The sequence below is a fragment of the Helianthus annuus genome, chromosome 16 (genome assembly GCF_002127325.2).
Source record: "Helianthus annuus cultivar XRQ/B chromosome 16, HanXRQr2.0-SUNRISE, whole genome shotgun sequence".
NCBI classification, from domain to species: domain Eukaryota; kingdom Viridiplantae; phylum Streptophyta; class Magnoliopsida; order Asterales; family Asteraceae; genus Helianthus; species Helianthus annuus.
In genome coordinates, this window is record NC_035448.2 from 11,123,032 (window position 1) to 11,141,546 (window position 18,515).

Sequence of the window (18,515 nt, forward strand, 5' to 3'; positions counted from 1 at the left end):
TCATTATCGTTCGTCTGATACTCCAGGAAGAAGAAATCAAGGATAAAAAAGGTAAGGACGATGGAGATTCGTCTACTGCCAATAAGACAAGAACCCTATATATTCCTGTCGACATCAATTTAGGATTTTTGGTTTCTGTTCTAGTGTTAATTTGTAGTTAAGTAATATTATGATTGTGCTTTTAGGTTCGTAAGAGAATGGGTTATCAAGAAGCTAGATACATTAATTGCCCCATGAAGCCATGTTTCCTCTGCTAAAATACTCACGTTTTGCTTTCCTGTTGATTTATGTTTCAGTTAATTGCTCATAAATCAATAAGTATTGTGAAATTGAATCCAAATCGAGACCCAACTCTATTTTTTTTGCTTATTTGAATGCTTAAGGTCATATGGCACTTAGTTGTCCTCGTCTGGTGGCTTTGAAGTTTGGGGTTATTTGAGCTTCTTGCAGAAATAACTTTTTGGGTTATGTATTTGAACGCCAAGTTCGCCATGGACTTCCTTCTGTGAGTTTTGAGCCATGTACCAAATCGCCCACGTTTAGTGTGGTAATCATGCTAATGAAACTTTCAAATTCTTTTTTAATACTCTTGGTGCTAATGAAACTTTCAAATTCGTCTGACTCTCTCATGTTCATCTATCTAATATTTATAGAATTGGAGAATGTGGTGTTATTTGTGTACCAGGAGATCTGATGCCATTGCTTTGTCCGTCACATGTCAGAAAGAGAACGAACTGGTATGAAATTTTGAAACTGTTTCATCGACAGTGGTTTGAAATTAAGGTCTGTGTATACAAAAAAAACTTACTATTCATACGTAAGCCCATGTGATTCATTGTACCAGGGAATGCCGTATTCAGTGACAAGGGTTTTGAAGATCATTGAGTGAATTGAATGCATGTCATTATGCGTAACGTCAACTCACTTCAAAATTGCATGGAGTCGAGAAACAATTCCATTTATGCTCAGCAGATTTTGATTATGGTAACATAATTTCTAAATTCTCTTTCAATTTTGCAATATGTAAATCCTTAATTTGAGATACAGTCCATCTTTATCTTCCTATGTGATTGATCTAATAGATGGTAAATGTTTTGTTTCAATTAATAATATATAAAACATGTTCTATTGTAGTTGATTTATATAATTTTAGGTTGTGTAATGGTTATTAGGATAACTTAAAATTTTTAACCCTCATAAAAAAAATACTATTAAAAAACACAAGGTTAATTTGACAGCTATCACTATAAACAATTCCCATTGTGGGTATCCATATTCCCAACACTTCTTTTTTTATTAATGTCGTTGTAATGAGCATTACAAATGATGGTTTGTCTATCACTAATGTTTGGTCATTTCTCTGTTAGCTGTTTCTTTTTTTCTTTTCTTTTTTTGTAAAATCCTAATTTGCCACAATTGGATATCACATTTTCTGATTATTAGAAGTACATGTTTAAACACACACATCCAAACAGCCCCTTATTGTTATCTAAACTGTTGACTCGACTGCTGACTATTTCCTTTTTCACATTAAGCTTGTGATTCACGGCTCATTTCAGGTATTTGACAATTAAGGTTGCTTCTTCTTGCAATGCTGAAGCACGTACATATACTTTGAAGTTTAGGTAACTTTTTTTTTTCTTTAAAAGTTTTTTTTTATGTGTATATTTTATAATGACCGGTATATTTTGAAATTTTATACAGTCAAACAGTGTTGCCCACACCAGGTCAGCCAGTAAAAGAACCCATGTTTATTCATGTGGCAACAAGGCTTCTTAACTGAATTGACAAGGATATGCCATTATCATGAATCTATCATGATGGCCCAGTTTGACCCATTATCCAACCTGCCAATATTTCACAACTACTATCAAGAAACTTTTTGGTTATCTTTTCCTCCGACATATGTTTAGTCCTCGTAATTTGTTGAATGCAGGCTTGCCATATGATAATTCTTCTTTGCCTATGTTGGTACCCCCAGGAAAGTGGAAAAGGGTATTAATTTGACTAGGTTGTGATGCTATTATACTTTTTGGTCCGCCGGGAATTATAATCAATGAAATATTAAAAAAAAATAGTTTTTGAGTTCAATTTTTGAAGACCATTACTATTATTATTATTATTATTATTTTCTGACACGTTGAATTCTATTCCAGGTACATAGGGTTGTTGATACATACGGGATTGTATCAAGAGACTTGCATAATAATAAGGTGTCATCTTCTTTTATGTGTTGTATTTTACTGAAGATTATGCCATCCTTTTGATGATCTTTACTTGTGTTAATTGAAACCCCTCTGTTAAAATTAGGATTAAGTGGGATGTTATGAGGTATTCTTTACGCCAGCTCATGTTTTGTATCGCGTGGTGTGAGTTTCTTTGTCAGGGAGGGGGTATATGTTCCTCTGAGGTGATTAGCGATATAAGAAGGATGTCGGGCCTCATCTCACCCTTCAGAGGTGTTTCAATCACAAATTGGGATTCTGAATTGCTTCAGGTAGAATGCGATGCGTGGTGGATCAGTGTGCTTGCTTAACTTCAGATTGTGTTTCGAAATCACTCACCGTATCGCTCAAAGAATGGATGCATATATCTATCTAAAGCAAGGGCAAAAAGGAGAAAGTTCATTTGATAAACTATGAAGCATGCATAAGGAGGATTCGGTACTGCTGATGTCCTGAAGAAGGTATGGCAAGCGGGTATTCGACATCCCATGCGGTGAAAGGCACTTCACCAAACAGAGTAATCAGAGATGCACCAGAGGTCTTTGGTCAATCCTTTATAATTCTCCCTCTATAAGGCAACAGCAGTTAATTTTATGTGAAGTGAGGCGAGTGTTATAAATGGAACAGGTTGCTTAATTGTTTCAGTGTCGGGTCAGTTACTCATTGTTTCGGGCATGGATTATCATTAGGTTTAATCCATCAGTTGGTTTTTGGAGTATAAACTACAATATGAAGATTACAAACTGGGCAGGTGATTTACATGGGGCAGGTTTTTTATGTTTCATCATTGGTAATTCTAAGTTGGGGCTTTAGAAAATGTGGAAGAACATAAGAAAAGGAAATTCTTGTGTTCATTGATGTGTTGGAGTGAAAAAAGAAACGAGTTATCAGGTGGTTGTGGGTATAATTCTATTCAAGGTTGTTCGGTATATATAAGTGGTGTGGTTTACACTATTGGCGGAAAGGAAGTACAAGGTCGGGTGAATGCAGTTCAGTATCATGATCCAATGGCATGACGCTCGGTCTAAGCTAAATGGTGTTGTTGTATATGGAATTTCGCTGTGCTACGCGTGATTGGTTATGCTACAGATCTCCGGGTGATGACCTCATCGCATCCGTGCAAATTTTTAGTATGTGTCACGGTATGGTTTATTTTATTTTTAGCTTCGGTGTGCATTAAAGGGGTAAGATTGGGTGTCATTAGTTTTTTTTTTTGGAAAAAATGAATGTTTCTCTTTAGGTTGCCACTGGCAACTTGCTAGGGTGAATTATTGTACCATTTTTCCAGTATTAATGAAAGTTAGATTGGGTGGTAAAAAAAACTGTTTTGATGGCTTCATGAACACATATGGGTAAAAGAAGGTGATGTACATTAGCCCTTAAACAGATTCAAATTGGTTGACCTGGATCGTTTTTTTAGTCTAAATGCTTCAACTTTGTACAATAAAATTTGATATGTTTATATTTACACAAAATGTTACTTTTATTCTAATAATAACCGACTTTTCACTTTTGTTACTATTATTGTTTGAGGCTGCCAAACCTGTATGATAAAAAAGTAAATGAACATTTCACATTTACATGCCAAACTCGCAAACAGAGCCCATCAAATGACATAAGTACCCAACTAAATTGTTTTTGTTTACATTTCAAATTAAAGACGTTAAAAGACCCGTCTACTGGACGGGTGTAGAACTAGTTAACTAATAAATGAAACATAAGTAAAAAGGTTTTTGATAAGACTAAAAGTGATCAAAGATCGAGTTATATTAAATCAAGAATTGGGTATAGTGATAAACTCGACTTTGAACGTGTTCAGTTTCCTCATCCCTTAATGAATAATTGTGCTCCTATTCCTACACCTCATCCGTGGTGGCTAAAGAAACGGTTGGATTAGGTTTTGGTGGTTCTACCGGTTCTGTTTTTATTGTTTTAATTCCAAAAGGACAAACTTTCCTGAGTCCAGTAGTATGTGTAATGAACAATTTAATTCCTTGTTTAATGAAATTCCGGTTAATTCTCATGTATTTGTACCTTCGTTACATGAAAATAGGTTCAATGGATATTCAAAAGAAGACATTTTAGAATTCAGCTTGAGACGAAATGAAGAACCAAGAGATCAAGGTAGGCCATCCATAAGTGGTAAACATCAAAGCGACAATGGCTCTTTTATCAAAGGGAGAGCAATCTAGAAATTCACTCCACAACTAGGCACATTTTGGTTCTTAAATAATCTTATAAGTTTTTTCATCCATGGAATATACATACAACTTTCATTCATTGCTTACAAGCAATAGCATGCTAATTTTAAATATCATATAATATGGACTTGGTTCATGAGGTGCTATGATTTAATGCTTCAAAGCTCATAAAGTAATATCATACAATAGGAATGATTCATGATGTGCTACGATATACAGCTTCAAAGCGCGTAAAGTTTAAAATGAATTGTTTGTACCAATGCGCTGATGATTTTGGTGTCCGTTTGAGGGTTGTGTAATCAACGTGGTAAAGCCCAAATCTCGTCGTGTATCCAGATAACCACTCAAAGTTGTCCAATAACGACCAAGCAATGTAACCTCTAACATCTGCTCCTTTCCTGATTGAGTTTAAGTAAATAGGAAAATACATCAACTAAAATTTCATGTCCAATCCAATGTGCTAGAATAATAATAAAGGTGGCGACTTCAACTCGGTTGTTTAGAAAGGGATCGATTTAGGTTGTGTGTTATCTCTAATGGGTAATACACACACACACACATTCTAAATCCGCAGCTTGATCCTCTCCAAGGGGCGTTGCCCCTTAGACCCCACCCCAGACCATGCCAAGGAGGTGGTGGCTTCATCATTTAGTAATAGAATAGGGATATATTTGGAATGTATTTATGATTGTGATTATGTAAATCTCTCAAGGAAAATAGGAGATAGGTCTCTGTGTATATATATTATTGGTTAATGAATGAAGAAGGCAAGGGATTCAATTCTAATATGGTATCAGAGCCTTTAAACCCTAATTTTCGATCTAATAGAATAGGGATATATTTGGAATGTATTTATGATCAACTTATCAACGTTGGTTCTCCCATCACTGAAGAACAATTGGTATTACAACTCCTCATGGGCCTTACGGAAGCCTATGAGAGCACTGCCACTATCATTCAACAAACTAGTCCTTTACCAGACTTCTATGAAACTCGATCAAGACTATGTATGGCTGAGACACGCAAAACAAATCAAGTTCGCAATGCAGCCCAAGCCGCTGGTACCGCTCTTGTTGCGTCTTCTGACACTCGTCCGACGCCAATTTCTGATACTTCTGACTCTCGGTCAGGTTCCAGCCGTTATGAAGCTCGCTCAGATTCTTTTCGGGAACAACACAACCGTGGAAGAGGTCGCGGCCGCGGCCGCGGACGTGGACGCGGTGGTTCAGCAGGTCGGGGTCGTGGTAATTCTGCTTCACAGTTCACGGGTCAGCATGGGTACCCGCCATGGACTTTTGGGTTCAACCCTTGGGCCGGCCCAAATGCCTCCTACCCTTGGGCTCCTTGGACTACTGCCCCCCCATGTCCATACCCCTCCGTTCCTCAGCGGATACCACTGAACAATGCCGGTATCCTAGGTCCGCGTCCGGCTCAATCATATGCGGCGAGCTATGCTTCGAGTGAATATGATCAGCCCGTCTACACTATGGATACAGGTGCGACTTCTAATATGACTCCACTTTCGGGCAATTTCTCTTCTTTTTTTAATGATGGCATTTATAAAAATATTCTTGTGGGTAATGGCAAAACTATTCCGGTAATTGGACATGGCAATCAAACTCTAAAACCTCCTTTCCCACCTTTTAAATTAAATCAAGTCCTTTATGCCCCTTCTCTAATTAAAAACTTGATTTCTGTTCGTCGTTTTACAACTGACAATCACGTTTCCATTGAATTTGATCCTTTTGGTTTTGTTGTGAAGGACCTCAAGACCCGGACCCCTATCCTACGATGCAATAGTCCGGGGGATCTCTACACACTTGATCCTGCACACATTACCAAGTTCACCACACCATCATCTTTTGCAGCTATTTCTCAAGACATTTGGCATCAACGTCTCGGTCACCCAGGATCAAATTTACTTCAGTCTTTAAAACATTCTCAGTTTATTCATTATAGTACTGTGAAACCTAAATTTTGTCAGTCATGTGTTTTTGGGAAACAAGTTAGACTACCTTTTATTGATTCTTATAATTCTACTTTTATGCCATTTGATATTGTTCACAGTGATCTTTGGACCTCCCCTATTCTTAGTGGTGGAGGTCATCGATACTATATTCTGTTTCTTGATGATTACAGTAATTTTCTTTGGACCTACCCTCTTGCTAATAAATCTCAAGTTTTCTCTACTTTCTCTACTTTTGCTAAACTTATTACAACTCAATTTAATCTCAAAATCAAACAATTTCAATGTGATAATGGGAGTATGCCAACTCCTCGTTCCAACAATTTTGTAACCAAAATGGCATGCAATTTCGGTTTTCTTGTCCTCATACTTCTTCTCAAAACGGCAAAGCAGAACGGAAAATACGCACCATTAACAACCTTATTCGCACAATTCTTGCTCAGGCATCTCTTCATAATACCTATTGGCATCATGCCTTGGAGGTTGCTACCTACCTTCTTAACATTTTACCTAGCAAACTTCTCAATTATAATTCTCCTACTCAACGCTTATATCTCACTCGTCCTAAATATGATCACCTCCGAATTTTTGGGTGCCTATGCTTTCCTCTTCTACCATCCACAACCATTCATAAATTGGATTATCGATCATTACCTTGTGTTTTTATAGGGTATCCTCCTAACCACCGTGGCTATAAGTGTCTTGACTTAGCCACTCGTAAGATTATCATTAGCCGTCATGTTATTTTTGACGAATCCACGTTTCCGCGTTTTGATCGTTCCCCATTGGATTTTCGGTCCTATGATTTTCTCCACAATTTTCCTAACTCTTCTCCACAAGCTCACTTATTTCCCACTGTTACTTCACAGCCGAACACACCCCCTATATCCCAACATATTCCCTCTTATCAACCATCTTCCCAACCCACTCCTCATGGCCCATCTTTCGACTCATCTACCCACCCTAACCCCTTCCCCACTTCCGTTCTGTTTAATGGCCCACTAAACTCACATTCCATTCCCACCTCTTCCCCCACATTATTACCACAGCCCAACTCACCCCAGCCCAACTCCTCGCCACAGCCCACCTCGCCTCACCCCCACTCGCCCCAGCCCAACTCCTCACAACAGCCCAACTCGCCTCCTGTTCATCAGGATCAAATTCCTATTGTTTCTCCCAATCTTCAAGCCGATACCCCTTCGGCTCAAACATCTTCTAATACATCGATTCCTTCTCATACATCGTCTTCACCACTTCCCTCTACTTCCAATCGCACTATGCGTACTTGTGCCATGGATGGTATTTCTAAACCAAGGCATTTTCTAAACTTATTCACCTCTTCCGTTGTTTCGTTACCTAAAACTCCCAAAGATGCCTTGTCCGTTCCGGAATGGTTTAATGCTGTGACCCTTGAGTTTAATGCCCTTATTAAAAATAAGACGTGGGAACTTGTCCCTCGGCAACCTCACATGAATGTACTACGCAGTTTGTGGTTGTTTCGTCATAAATACAAGTCGGATGGTACGTTAGAACGGTACAAGGCACGTTTAGTTTGTGATGGGAGTAATCAACAGATTGGAGTGGATTGTGGTGATACTTTTAGTCCGGTTGTTAAACCGGCTACTATACGTACTGTTTTATCGCTTGTTTTGTCACAATCGTGGAAGATACATCAATTGGATGTCACAAATGCGTTTCTACACGGTAATTTACATGAGACGGTTTATATGTATCAGCCGATGGGTTTTCGACATAAACACTTTCCGGATCATGTATGTCTTCTCAAGAAGTCTCTTTATGGATTGAAACAGGCGCCACGCGCATGGTACCAACGATTTACGGATTTTGTTATCTCTATTGGTTTTCGATAGAGTCGTTGTGATCATTCTCTGTTTGTTTATCATCGTGGTACTGACGTCGCCTATCTACTAATCTACGTTGACGACATCATTCTCACTACATCTACGGATCGTCTACGGGATCACCTTATGCGTCGATTAGGTGATGAATTTGCAATGAAGGATCTCGGCCCGCTCAGTCATTTTCTTGGAATTCAAGTTACTCGCACGGGAAATTCTATGTTTCTATCTTAGCAACAATATACTAATGATATTATTGAACGGGCAGGTATGACTTCTTGTAACCCGGTTGCTACACCCATCGACTGCAATCCGAAACTCAGTGCCACATCTAGTCCAGAATTTGACAATCCAACTCAGTATCGTAGTTTGGCAGGTGCACTCCAATATTTGACGTTCACTAGGCCCGACATTAGCTATGCAGTTCAACAGGTGTGTATGTACATGCACTCTCCTCGTCTTGATCACTGGAATGCTCTCAAACGTATCATCCGCTACTTAAAGGGCACTGTTTCTTTTGGCCTTACTTTGAGTTCGCTTGGTGATTTGTCTCTTCGTGCATACACGGATGCGGACTGGGCTGGGTGTCCTGACACACGTAGATCTACATCCGGGTACTGTGTTTATCTTGGCTCTAATTTATTGTCCTGGTCTTCCAAGCATCAACCCGTTGTTTCGCGCTCTAGTGCTGAAGTTGAATACCGTGGTGTTGCCAATGTTGTTGCTGAATTGTCATGGCTTCGCAATCTCATGTTGGATCTTCACAAACCAATGCATAAGGCTAGCATTGTTTTTTGTGACAATATAAGTGCTGTGTATCTCTCGTGGAATCCGGTTCAACATCAACGTACTAAACACATTGAGTTAGACATTCATTTTGTTCGTGAACTCGTTCAGCGTGGACAGGTCCGGGTTCTACACGTTCCATCGCGATTTCAGATTGCGTACATTTTCACTAAAGGCTTGCCTCGCATTTTGTTCGATGATTTTCGGTCCAGTCTCAACATTCGACCACCTCAAGCTTCGACTGCGGGGGTGTAATAGAATAGGGATATATTTGGAATGTATTTATGATTGTGATTATGTAAATCTCTCTAGGAAAATAGGAGATAGGTCTCTGTGTATATATATTATTGGTTAATGAATGAAGAAGGCAAGGGATTCAATTCTAATATTTAGAACCATTGAGGTTGCATGGTAACCGAAATTATAATAGTATTAACCGAGTGTGCACTTCACACCTAACTCATATCAATAATTTCTCATTTGATCTTTTCCTATTATTCAAATAGCTTGAAAACACAAAAATCACCAACATATACATGCAATATTGTGTGTGTAACTAAAAGTATGAGTCACATACCTTATTACAGAAATTAGGGCATCTAAGTAGCTCTTCATGTATTCTACTCTACTATCATCATTGAGGAAAGCATTGATGCTTGAATCAGGCTGATGCATCTCACCTAAACCTATAAGCTCACAAAATCAATGTCCATTTACACATTGATACAAGTGCATACTAGATTTTACCATTCTCTGTGATGAACATTGGTGTATTATTGTATCTATTCATAAGATATGTCACCATCATCTCCATTCCTTTAGGATAAACATAAATCCAGTCCACTGCAGTCTGCATAACTCACACAAAAAAAAAAAAAATTAAGTAACCGATATGCGCATGGTCATTTTTGGAGATGACAATATAACCCATTCGTATACAAACGGACCAATATTTCCAAGATTTGACGGGCCAAATAAGTCTAAACTCATCTTAAATGTATTCAAATGCATAAAACTTTCTTATCAGTTTACTAAAAAAGAGTTTAGCTATGAATTTCATACCGGTTCTCCAATTGGAATATTGTTTTTGGTTGGAGTTCTGAGATAATAACCCTCCGTCTTTGAAACGCAAGGTCCTTGTTGTACACATGTCGAGTGTAAACAGTCTTTTGCATAGAAAGTTGTATAATGATTAATACCAATGAAGTCTAATCCGTTCTGCAAATGATTACTACTGAATTCCGGCAATAAGGATCCTAAAATGTTTTTCATTTCTTCGGGGTATTTTCCAAACATTATTGGGTCCAAAAACCTACAAAACAAATAAAAAAGATGGAGTCATAGAATATAATGAATGATTAGAAATAAGAATTGTGAGCTTACCAATTCATGTAGAAGGATTGAGCTCTTTGAGCAGCTTGTTTGTCTTGTAAGGAGTTACTGATTGGTTCATACCATACAGCATTTATTGCAATTCCAATATTGCCCTTTTGTTCACCCTGAAAATGGGCAATTTCGACCCGTTTACTAAAATGCATATTACATGCTAAATTTTTAATTTTAAAAATTAGATAAACAATGAAATGAGTTAAATGCCATTTTAGGCCATGTGGTTTGGGCCATTTTGCCAGTTTAGTTCAAAGGTTACATTTTTCTCCTATTGGTCCAAAAAGGTTTCGCCATTGCCATTTTAGTCCCCTGGGTTAACTTCATCCATTTTTTCTGTTAACCAGAAGGGCAATTCGGTCATTTTATATGTAATTCTGTTAACTAGAAAGGCAATTCGGCCATATACAATGACCGAATCGCCATTCTCGTTAACAGAAATAATGGATGAAGTTAACCCAGTGGACTAAAATGGCAACAATGAAACCTTTATGGATCCACAGGCGAAAAATGAAACCTTTGGACTAAACTGACAAAATGGTTCAAACCACAGGGACTAAAATGGCATTTAACTCTTTATTTATTAACTAGATATCATAAATTTTGTACAAATGGCATTTAACTCTTTATTTATCAACTAGAAATCATAAATTTTGTACAAAAAAGTAGTATGGGTCGCTCGACCACACGCATTTTTTTAAGAAAATGTTTGATCCCATTACCCCAAAATGCAACCCGTTTCGACTCATACTTGATATTTGGCCCGATAAAGGTTGACTGCTGCAGAATGGGATAAAATCATATTATGAGCTGCAATAAACGGTTCCCTCTCCGAATCTCCAGAGCTACAATTTCCAAAACTAGCAGAGCATCTTGCCGGTGGGTAAAGCCCTGATCTATAGCCGCGAATAGCAACGACATTCGGTTCATTTAAAGTGACCCAATACTTGACGCGGTCCCCATAGTATTTGAAACATATAGATGCATAGTATGCAAAATCTTTCCTGAAAAAAACGATACTTCTTCATCGGTAAAATTTCTAAAGTCTAAACGTAGATTAAAGTGATAGCGATCATTCATTCCAATGGGTTGAACATGTCAAACGGGTCAAAAGTTATAATATTATGTCGTTGCTTACTGAATTTGTGGACTTAGCCAGCCACCATATCTATCTTCAAGCTCCTGAGGTATATCATAATGAGTCAATGTCACAAATGGTTGGATTCCTGAAAAGGGAAATTAAATTATAAGAATTTGAATTTTAAAAATACAAGGCTAAGCTTTCAAAATAATATAAGGTCTCTTTTTTTTCTTCAACCTTTTCCTATGAGAGCATTGATAAGCTTATCATAGTGCTTTATTCCAGCAATGTTCACACTTCCAAATCTTCCCTCTAATACATATATATAGAAGAAAATAAACAAATAATCAACAACTCACTTGACAAATATTGTGGTATCAATGAAAATTAATTACCATCTACCACAACACAACAATCAAATTGATAACAAAAATCTCACCATTTCATTTGCAAAATATTTGATGTTACTTACTAGGTAGAATTCTTGCCCAAGATATGGAGAAACGGTAAGTATTTGTTCCTATGTATTCCATAAGCTCAATATCTTTCTGTAATATCAACAAGACAAGATTAGCTCATAAATATTTTTCCTATTGTGTTACATTGTATAATGTATTAGAACATTTATAATATTGGAACCTCTATCTCCATTTACCGTTATCTATTCTGAGTTTTTTACCAATCTAGTGTTGGTGGAAAAACTATTTACCAAAATGGTGTTCCTTGAAAAGTATTTACCAAAATAGTGCTTTTTGTTTATTTTGTATTTCTCTTTTCTTTTTTAACCAACATATTAAACTTCTTTTATATTTCTATTAAATTAATCAAGTATCTATTTTTTATTCTTGAATTATTTATAACTTTTCAATCGATTCAATTTTTTTTATTTCTTTGAATTTAATTCTCCGACTAACTATTTATATTTTTTAGCAATAATTATTGTTTTTGTCAACTGTTTATGCTTTAAATTGAAAAAAAGAGTATTGATTCCAAAGTGAAACAAGTAGCTCAAATAAATCGACACCTATTTAAAAAGAACACACAATTGATATTGATCAACAATTTAAAAAGAACACACAATTGATATTTGATCAAAGTGCTAAAACAATAGTATGCAAATTACTAAGCTTTTGTGAATTTGTTATTTTTTTAGAATCGATTTGGTGTAATCGTTTTTGTGATTACTTATTTATTTTGATAGTTTACATCAAATTTATATATATCTCATTACACATACATACAGAGTTAGTTGGAAAATTAAAATCAAAGAAATAAATAAATATTGGAGTGATTAAATAAATATATAAATCTTTCAAGAATAAAAAGGAGAAAATACAAAATAAACAAGGAACACTATTTTGGTAAATAGTATTCAAGGAACACCATTTTGATAAATATTTTGATAAATAGTTTTTCCACCAACACTAGTTTGAAAAAAAACTCATTCTAAATGTGTATTTGTGTTAACCAGAGTAGAATTGTTATTAAAGGGAGGTTCACTCCTATTGTGTATGAGAGTAGAAGAATGGGTCCACTCTTATTTTTCCTTCTTGTCTTTTCTTTATTTACTTCTTTTTATATATTTAGTTTCTTTTATTAAAATAATGATTAATATGAATCTTAATCTAAAAGAAAATAAACAAAAAAGAAATTATAGAAAAGTAGTATGAAAAATAGTGGCATCCACATTTATTATAAGCAAATAATCATAATAAGAGTAAGATCAGATATAAACCACATTTAGTCTAAATCCGTATGAACCATTTAAAAAGTGTCGTGTGACATCAAACTAATTATAGAGAATAGGTAAAATAATAACTTAAACATTATCAATTATATTGAATTCCTTACAAATTTTTTTAACGGCAATTTGGATCACTAACGGACCACTGTAGTATCATCATGCCACCAGCGGAACCACCCGATCATATCCATCTCCACTAGGCAATAATGTCTATACACCAATTCAGGGGGAAACTCAATAAATCTGGGAAAACCCCCTATGTGGGAATCGAACCCAAGACCAAATAGTCCCTAAGCTTTATCTCACCCCAAAATACCACTAGGCTATAATGTCATGGGCATAAATGATATGTGTTGGGATTGAACTCTAGTACTCTTCATTACAAATAAAACAACCAAAACAATTGATCTACCTTAGATTTTTAAATTCCTTGTAGTTATGCTAAAGAGCAATCAACTTTTTTTTATATATCCTACTTTTGTTTTTAATGTGTTGGTATAATTCCACAAAGAAAAGTGTGATATAATTCTCATATGTGTTAAAATCAATTATCTTATTTAATTTACATGTGCTAATATACATCAAAACTAGTACTTTTATGTATGTTTTAGTTTAATTTTTTAAGTGTTAGGATATGTTCTCACGATTTTTAGGATAAATGTGATTTGTACCATAACCATCCCTAATAGTAATAAAATTGCATTATGTATTCGTTTATGCTATCTAAAATTGATGTTTTAAACGGGTCATTCTTCTATATAATCTCTTAAAAACTGATCTTTATTAGTTAGTTCATACAGGAGTTCCCTAGTTAACTTTATTTCATAAATACACAAAAAAAAAAAAAAAAAAAAAAAAAAAAACAGGCAATTATGATTTTTTTGGTGGGATAAAAAGTTGCAAAAAAAACAAAATTTGTCCTGATGTTATGACTTAAAGTGCATTGGTGCCCCCTTGTTATATCATAGGCCCACACAACATTTTTTTTCACTATTTAGAAATTGCCAAAATAAAACAGAATCCCCTTGGCCCTAGTAGATCATATAAGTGCAACATCTTTTTCATTTTTTTCTTTTGCCATACATGATTTATTGATTTGTTTGAGCTGCATGGTATGGTGGGGGTGCCTTTGGGCCATACAGAGGTGGTCCTTGCTACAGTGTAGTGTGGTGTATTTGATAGGTCAGAAATGAAATCATTTTCAACAATAAAAACTTGTTCATTATTAGATCTCAATTTATTAAAGTTATTTATTTATTTTTTCAAATATATAATTTAATAAATTATAGCAATTTAAGCCTCTTATTTTCTAAAAAAATGTTTCAAAATGGAAGGGGACCGACTGAGATGGCTAGGGTTGCACCACGTAATAGTCAATCGGATTGAAACACGTGTGAAGCGTGACTAAATTTAGCCTAGGATTAGCCCCCCATTTTAGCCGCCGCCTAAATTTAGCTTGCGCTTTTTCATCCTCCTTTAACTTGTGTTTTTTTCATTCTGTTGTTGAATTTAGTCCGCCCTTTTGAATCAGCCGTCTGAATTTAGCTTATGCTTTACATGTGTTTTTTTTCTTCTTTGTGGTCGTCATTGTACTTTTTAAGATTTTTGGTGCCGGCTAAATTCTAGCCATCCGGCAGATTCAGTTTGGCTTCTCCTGATTCACTATTTATACATGTACATTTCATTAACTTTCATGTCAACATGTTTATTTTGGTTATTTTCCCCTGTTTGACCCATGTATATACGTTTACCCAAAACTTTAGGAATTAATTATCCAAACAAATCACTTAAATAGTCACCTTGAGACACAAAAACTACCCGAATAGCCATTCAACCCAAAAACTAACCTAATGACCTCTAATGTAAAGTTGGTAATATGGGTAGTTTAGTAAACATTAAGAGAGACCACGGTAGTGGGAGGGGGAAGATAATGCTCCATCCTTGGGCATTATCCGTCATGTGGCGGTCCAGTTAGATTTTAGACATTATGGGACATTATCTTATAACGGGTGTAGTGCTATAATACCCCTCGAATTATTACCCATTAATGTTTTTTTGTTTTTTTAATTAAAACTAATGTTTAAAATGGATGTAGTGACATGATTGGCCAAAAGAATCTCACCAGGCGCTTGATTTGGAACGTTCCAAGCAAAATTTTGAAGAAAAACACCCCTGGGGGCGGTAGAGGGGCATTAGGGGTCGGTTTTTTTGGGGGGGTGGGGGGGGGGGGGGATTGGGAATGCCAAAACCCCCCCACTACAGGTGGTGTAAAGAGGTTTATTAGATTGGCCGTTCATGTGATTTCCCTTATTTAATTATCCAAAAACATTATGCATATAGTACAAGTCTTGAAGAAGTAGAATTGAAAGATGTCCTAAAATCATGCTCTATAGTCTATAGTGTCCATCACTAAGAAAGAATAACTCCCACTTATTCATACCACAAGCTAAATAAAGTGTGTGGGGGCATAACCATTTAAATGATTACATAAAGAATAAATAATAAAACACATCAACAACCATAACATAGCATTTAGAACCATTTTTCAGAATCAAACCATGAAGTAATGCACTTACAAGATAAAGATGGTAATGATCAACAGCAACATCTCCATTAGAACCATCAACAATATTGCCTGAAAACGGAAAATGCTGCCAATATTAATCGGGTATCGAAGATATATACAAGATTCATATATGTTTTTACCAGCTTCGTGTGTAAAAATATCCCAGTTACTAAGGCCTTTCCCGTCTGCAAGGTAAGCTCCTTCAAACTGCATTCATGAAATACGAAAACAAAAAAAAATGAAAAAGAGAAGGAATATGCTAAAAATGCATGATGGCAGACAGAACCTGATAAGAAGATGATGCAGTTCCAAATAAGAAGTTCCTTGGAAATGAAGAAAAAAAACTATCATTGGTTCCAAAAATGTTAGTAATCTCATCTGATGCTACTTCGGTAATCCATATACATGTCATGACCACAGTTAGCAAGAACAAATTAAAAGGATTTCCCATGAGGGTGGGGAGAAATGAATAAAGAAAGGCAGGGTGTCACTTTCTCTGTGACTACTGGTTTATATAATCAAACACAAGCAGCGTACTCACAAGTTGGTCTAGTGCTTCGTCACTTGGTTTCTCTTCTTGAGGTCCCAAGTTCAACTCCTACTAGCATCACTTTAAAAAAAAATTGGTGGTGGCAATTACCTCTCTGGAGGTCGCCAGTTCGAAACCGAGCCGAACCGGGTTTTACCGCAGTTGGCCTTCGGGCGACGGGTTTTCCACGGAACTGGTGGCTTGGGTATGCATCGACCGTTATGGAGAGGGGATGCATTTACTTGATTGAGGGGGGTTTTACCATTGTGAGCCTTCGGGCGACGGGTTTTCCACGAAACTAGTGGCTTGTGTATGCATCCTGCTCTGACTGTTATGGAGGATGAGATGCATTTACTCGATTAACAACATTTCAAAATGCTTATACTGAAGGTTAAAAAAACAATGAGACACAAGAAGCCCTATTGTACAAATATCTGTTGCAGTTTCCAAATGACACTTGGTAAATGTTCATTGGTCCTCTTAATTTCCAACCCATCATTTTTATCTTGTGGGTCAGTGTTGTCTTTATCAAAACTTTTGATCTTGACTTGAACATATAGCAAGGGTATTTTGTACATATACAAAAGATCTAGACTCGATTAAAAAAAAAAAAAAAAAAAACACGTTTTCTGGTGACCGGCAACTAACGACGTTAGGGTTTTGTTAGTCAGGATCTATTGGAGACCAATTTGTTAATAGTTGAGACTGTTAGTGGTTATTTTTAAGTTGAAACTGTTGGCGACCAACGACGAATAGTTAAGATTTTTAAAATCCAATACTCCAAAGATTTATTGATACTCTACTCTAGGTACAACAATAAATAGCAATCCTACCCAAGATAATACGGTCTCAGAAGGATGAGAGACTGTTTCTGATGAAACCTCAGCTTCAAAACCATACTCGAGTCTACATAGCCCAATTTTAATCAAGTCAATTTAAAATAATTTTACGGCCGGTTTTACATAGGTCAAGACTCACGAGTTAGCACTACACCCATTGGCCATAGCCACATCTGAGAAACTGTAATAATATGATATAAAAATTAATTAATGCAGAAAAAAGTTCTTTTGAAAAAAAAACGATGGTGATGAAATGCGCAGCTACTTACCGGAAATATGTAAATTACCTTAATTATGATTTTTTTTTGAACGGCAAATTTGGATCACTGACGGACCACTGGAGTATCACCAGCGGAACCACCAGATCATATCCATCTCGACTAGGCATAATGCCTATACACCAATTCAGGAGGAAACCCAACAAATATGGGAAAACCCCCCTTGTGAGAATCGAACTCAGGATTTATTGGTCACAAAGCTTTATCCCACCCCTAAGATGACACATACAAAATCGGTAAATCTATTTTGTGTTTGTAGGTTTTTTCTATTTTAAACATGTTATAGTTTCTATAATGTTAAAAATGTCAAAATCGAATACTTTTATTTATTGTTTTTAGAGTATTAAAGTAATGGTGGGGTGGACATGAGAATTATTGGGCATGCAAACTTTTTGATGCATTTGATCTATACATTTCTTGAAAAGAAGAAAAAATGTTTTGGAGTGATTTAGGACACCACTATTTATGATCATAAAGTAGTAAGGTACTGTGATGTGTTGCACTGTTTTCTTATGTATTTTTGTATAGTTTTTATTAGTTTTGTTGTTATTTTTGGTCGTTTATAGTGTGTACTTATATAATTTGGTATTTTGTAGGTGAATTTATGAAAGAGAGCTTTAACGAACAAGAAACGAGTGTATAGGGTAGTTCGGATTAGAAAATAAAAAAATGTTGAGGAAAGATAATTACGCGTGGCGTAAGAGTGATTCGAACCCGCATCACGTATTGCTTGGAGTATACTTAGCTGACATTAATGCACAATGCAAGATTCCATAATTAGACCATGTGTAGTGGTTAAAAAAAATAATGCCCCCACCATGGGGCACTATCCGACACGTGGCAGTCTAGTCAGCATGGGGTGTTATTGCAAAAGTGGCGTAGTGGGAATAATGCCCCTTCCAATCATTAAACAAAAAAAAAAAAAAAAAAAACCAAACTAATTTCTCATTGGCCAGTCAAAACCCAGTCAACCCATGACAATCCAAAAGTGGCGTTTTAATAAACACGCCTAACCCATTTTTTTTTTGAAAAATAATGCCCCATAATGCCCTATG

At 36.1% G+C, this 18,515-nt stretch overlaps 1 protein-coding gene across 1 annotated transcript; it reads right to left on the reverse strand.

Annotated features, from left to right (window-relative positions):
* Positions 1 to 4,476: 4,476 nt before the first annotated feature.
* LOC110916552 (beta-glucosidase 46) lies at positions 4,477 to 16,711 on the reverse strand. The gene is made up of 12 exons (XM_022161257.2): positions 16,101 to 16,711; positions 15,955 to 16,021; positions 15,825 to 15,883; positions 11,977 to 12,052; positions 11,742 to 11,816; positions 11,562 to 11,649; positions 11,175 to 11,427; positions 10,421 to 10,536; positions 10,100 to 10,349; positions 9,785 to 9,887; positions 9,615 to 9,723; positions 4,477 to 4,824 (listed from the first exon to the last, which is right to left on the reverse strand). The coding sequence occupies exons 1-12, from the start codon at positions 16,263 to 16,265 to the stop codon at positions 4,623 to 4,625; spliced, it is 1,563 nt and encodes a 520-aa protein (XP_022016949.1). The 5' UTR covers positions 16,266 to 16,711; the 3' UTR covers positions 4,477 to 4,622.
* Positions 16,712 to 18,515: the final 1,804 nt, after the last annotated feature.

Bases quoted from the DNA above. Each gene is read 5' to 3' on its own strand.
- LOC110916552 (XM_022161257.2), bottom strand. From the start codon at position 16,265: ATGGGAAATCCTTTTAATTTGTTCTTGCTAACTGTGGTCATGACATGT. The intron at 12,053-15,824 runs GTAAGTGCATTA...TTGATATTACAG, and splicing joins ATCATTACCATCTTTATCTT to AAAGATATTGAGCTTATGGA. The intron at 11,650-11,741 runs GTTGAAGAAAAA...TTCCCTTTTCAG, and splicing joins CAATGCTCTCATAGGAAAAG to GAATCCAACCATTTGTGACA.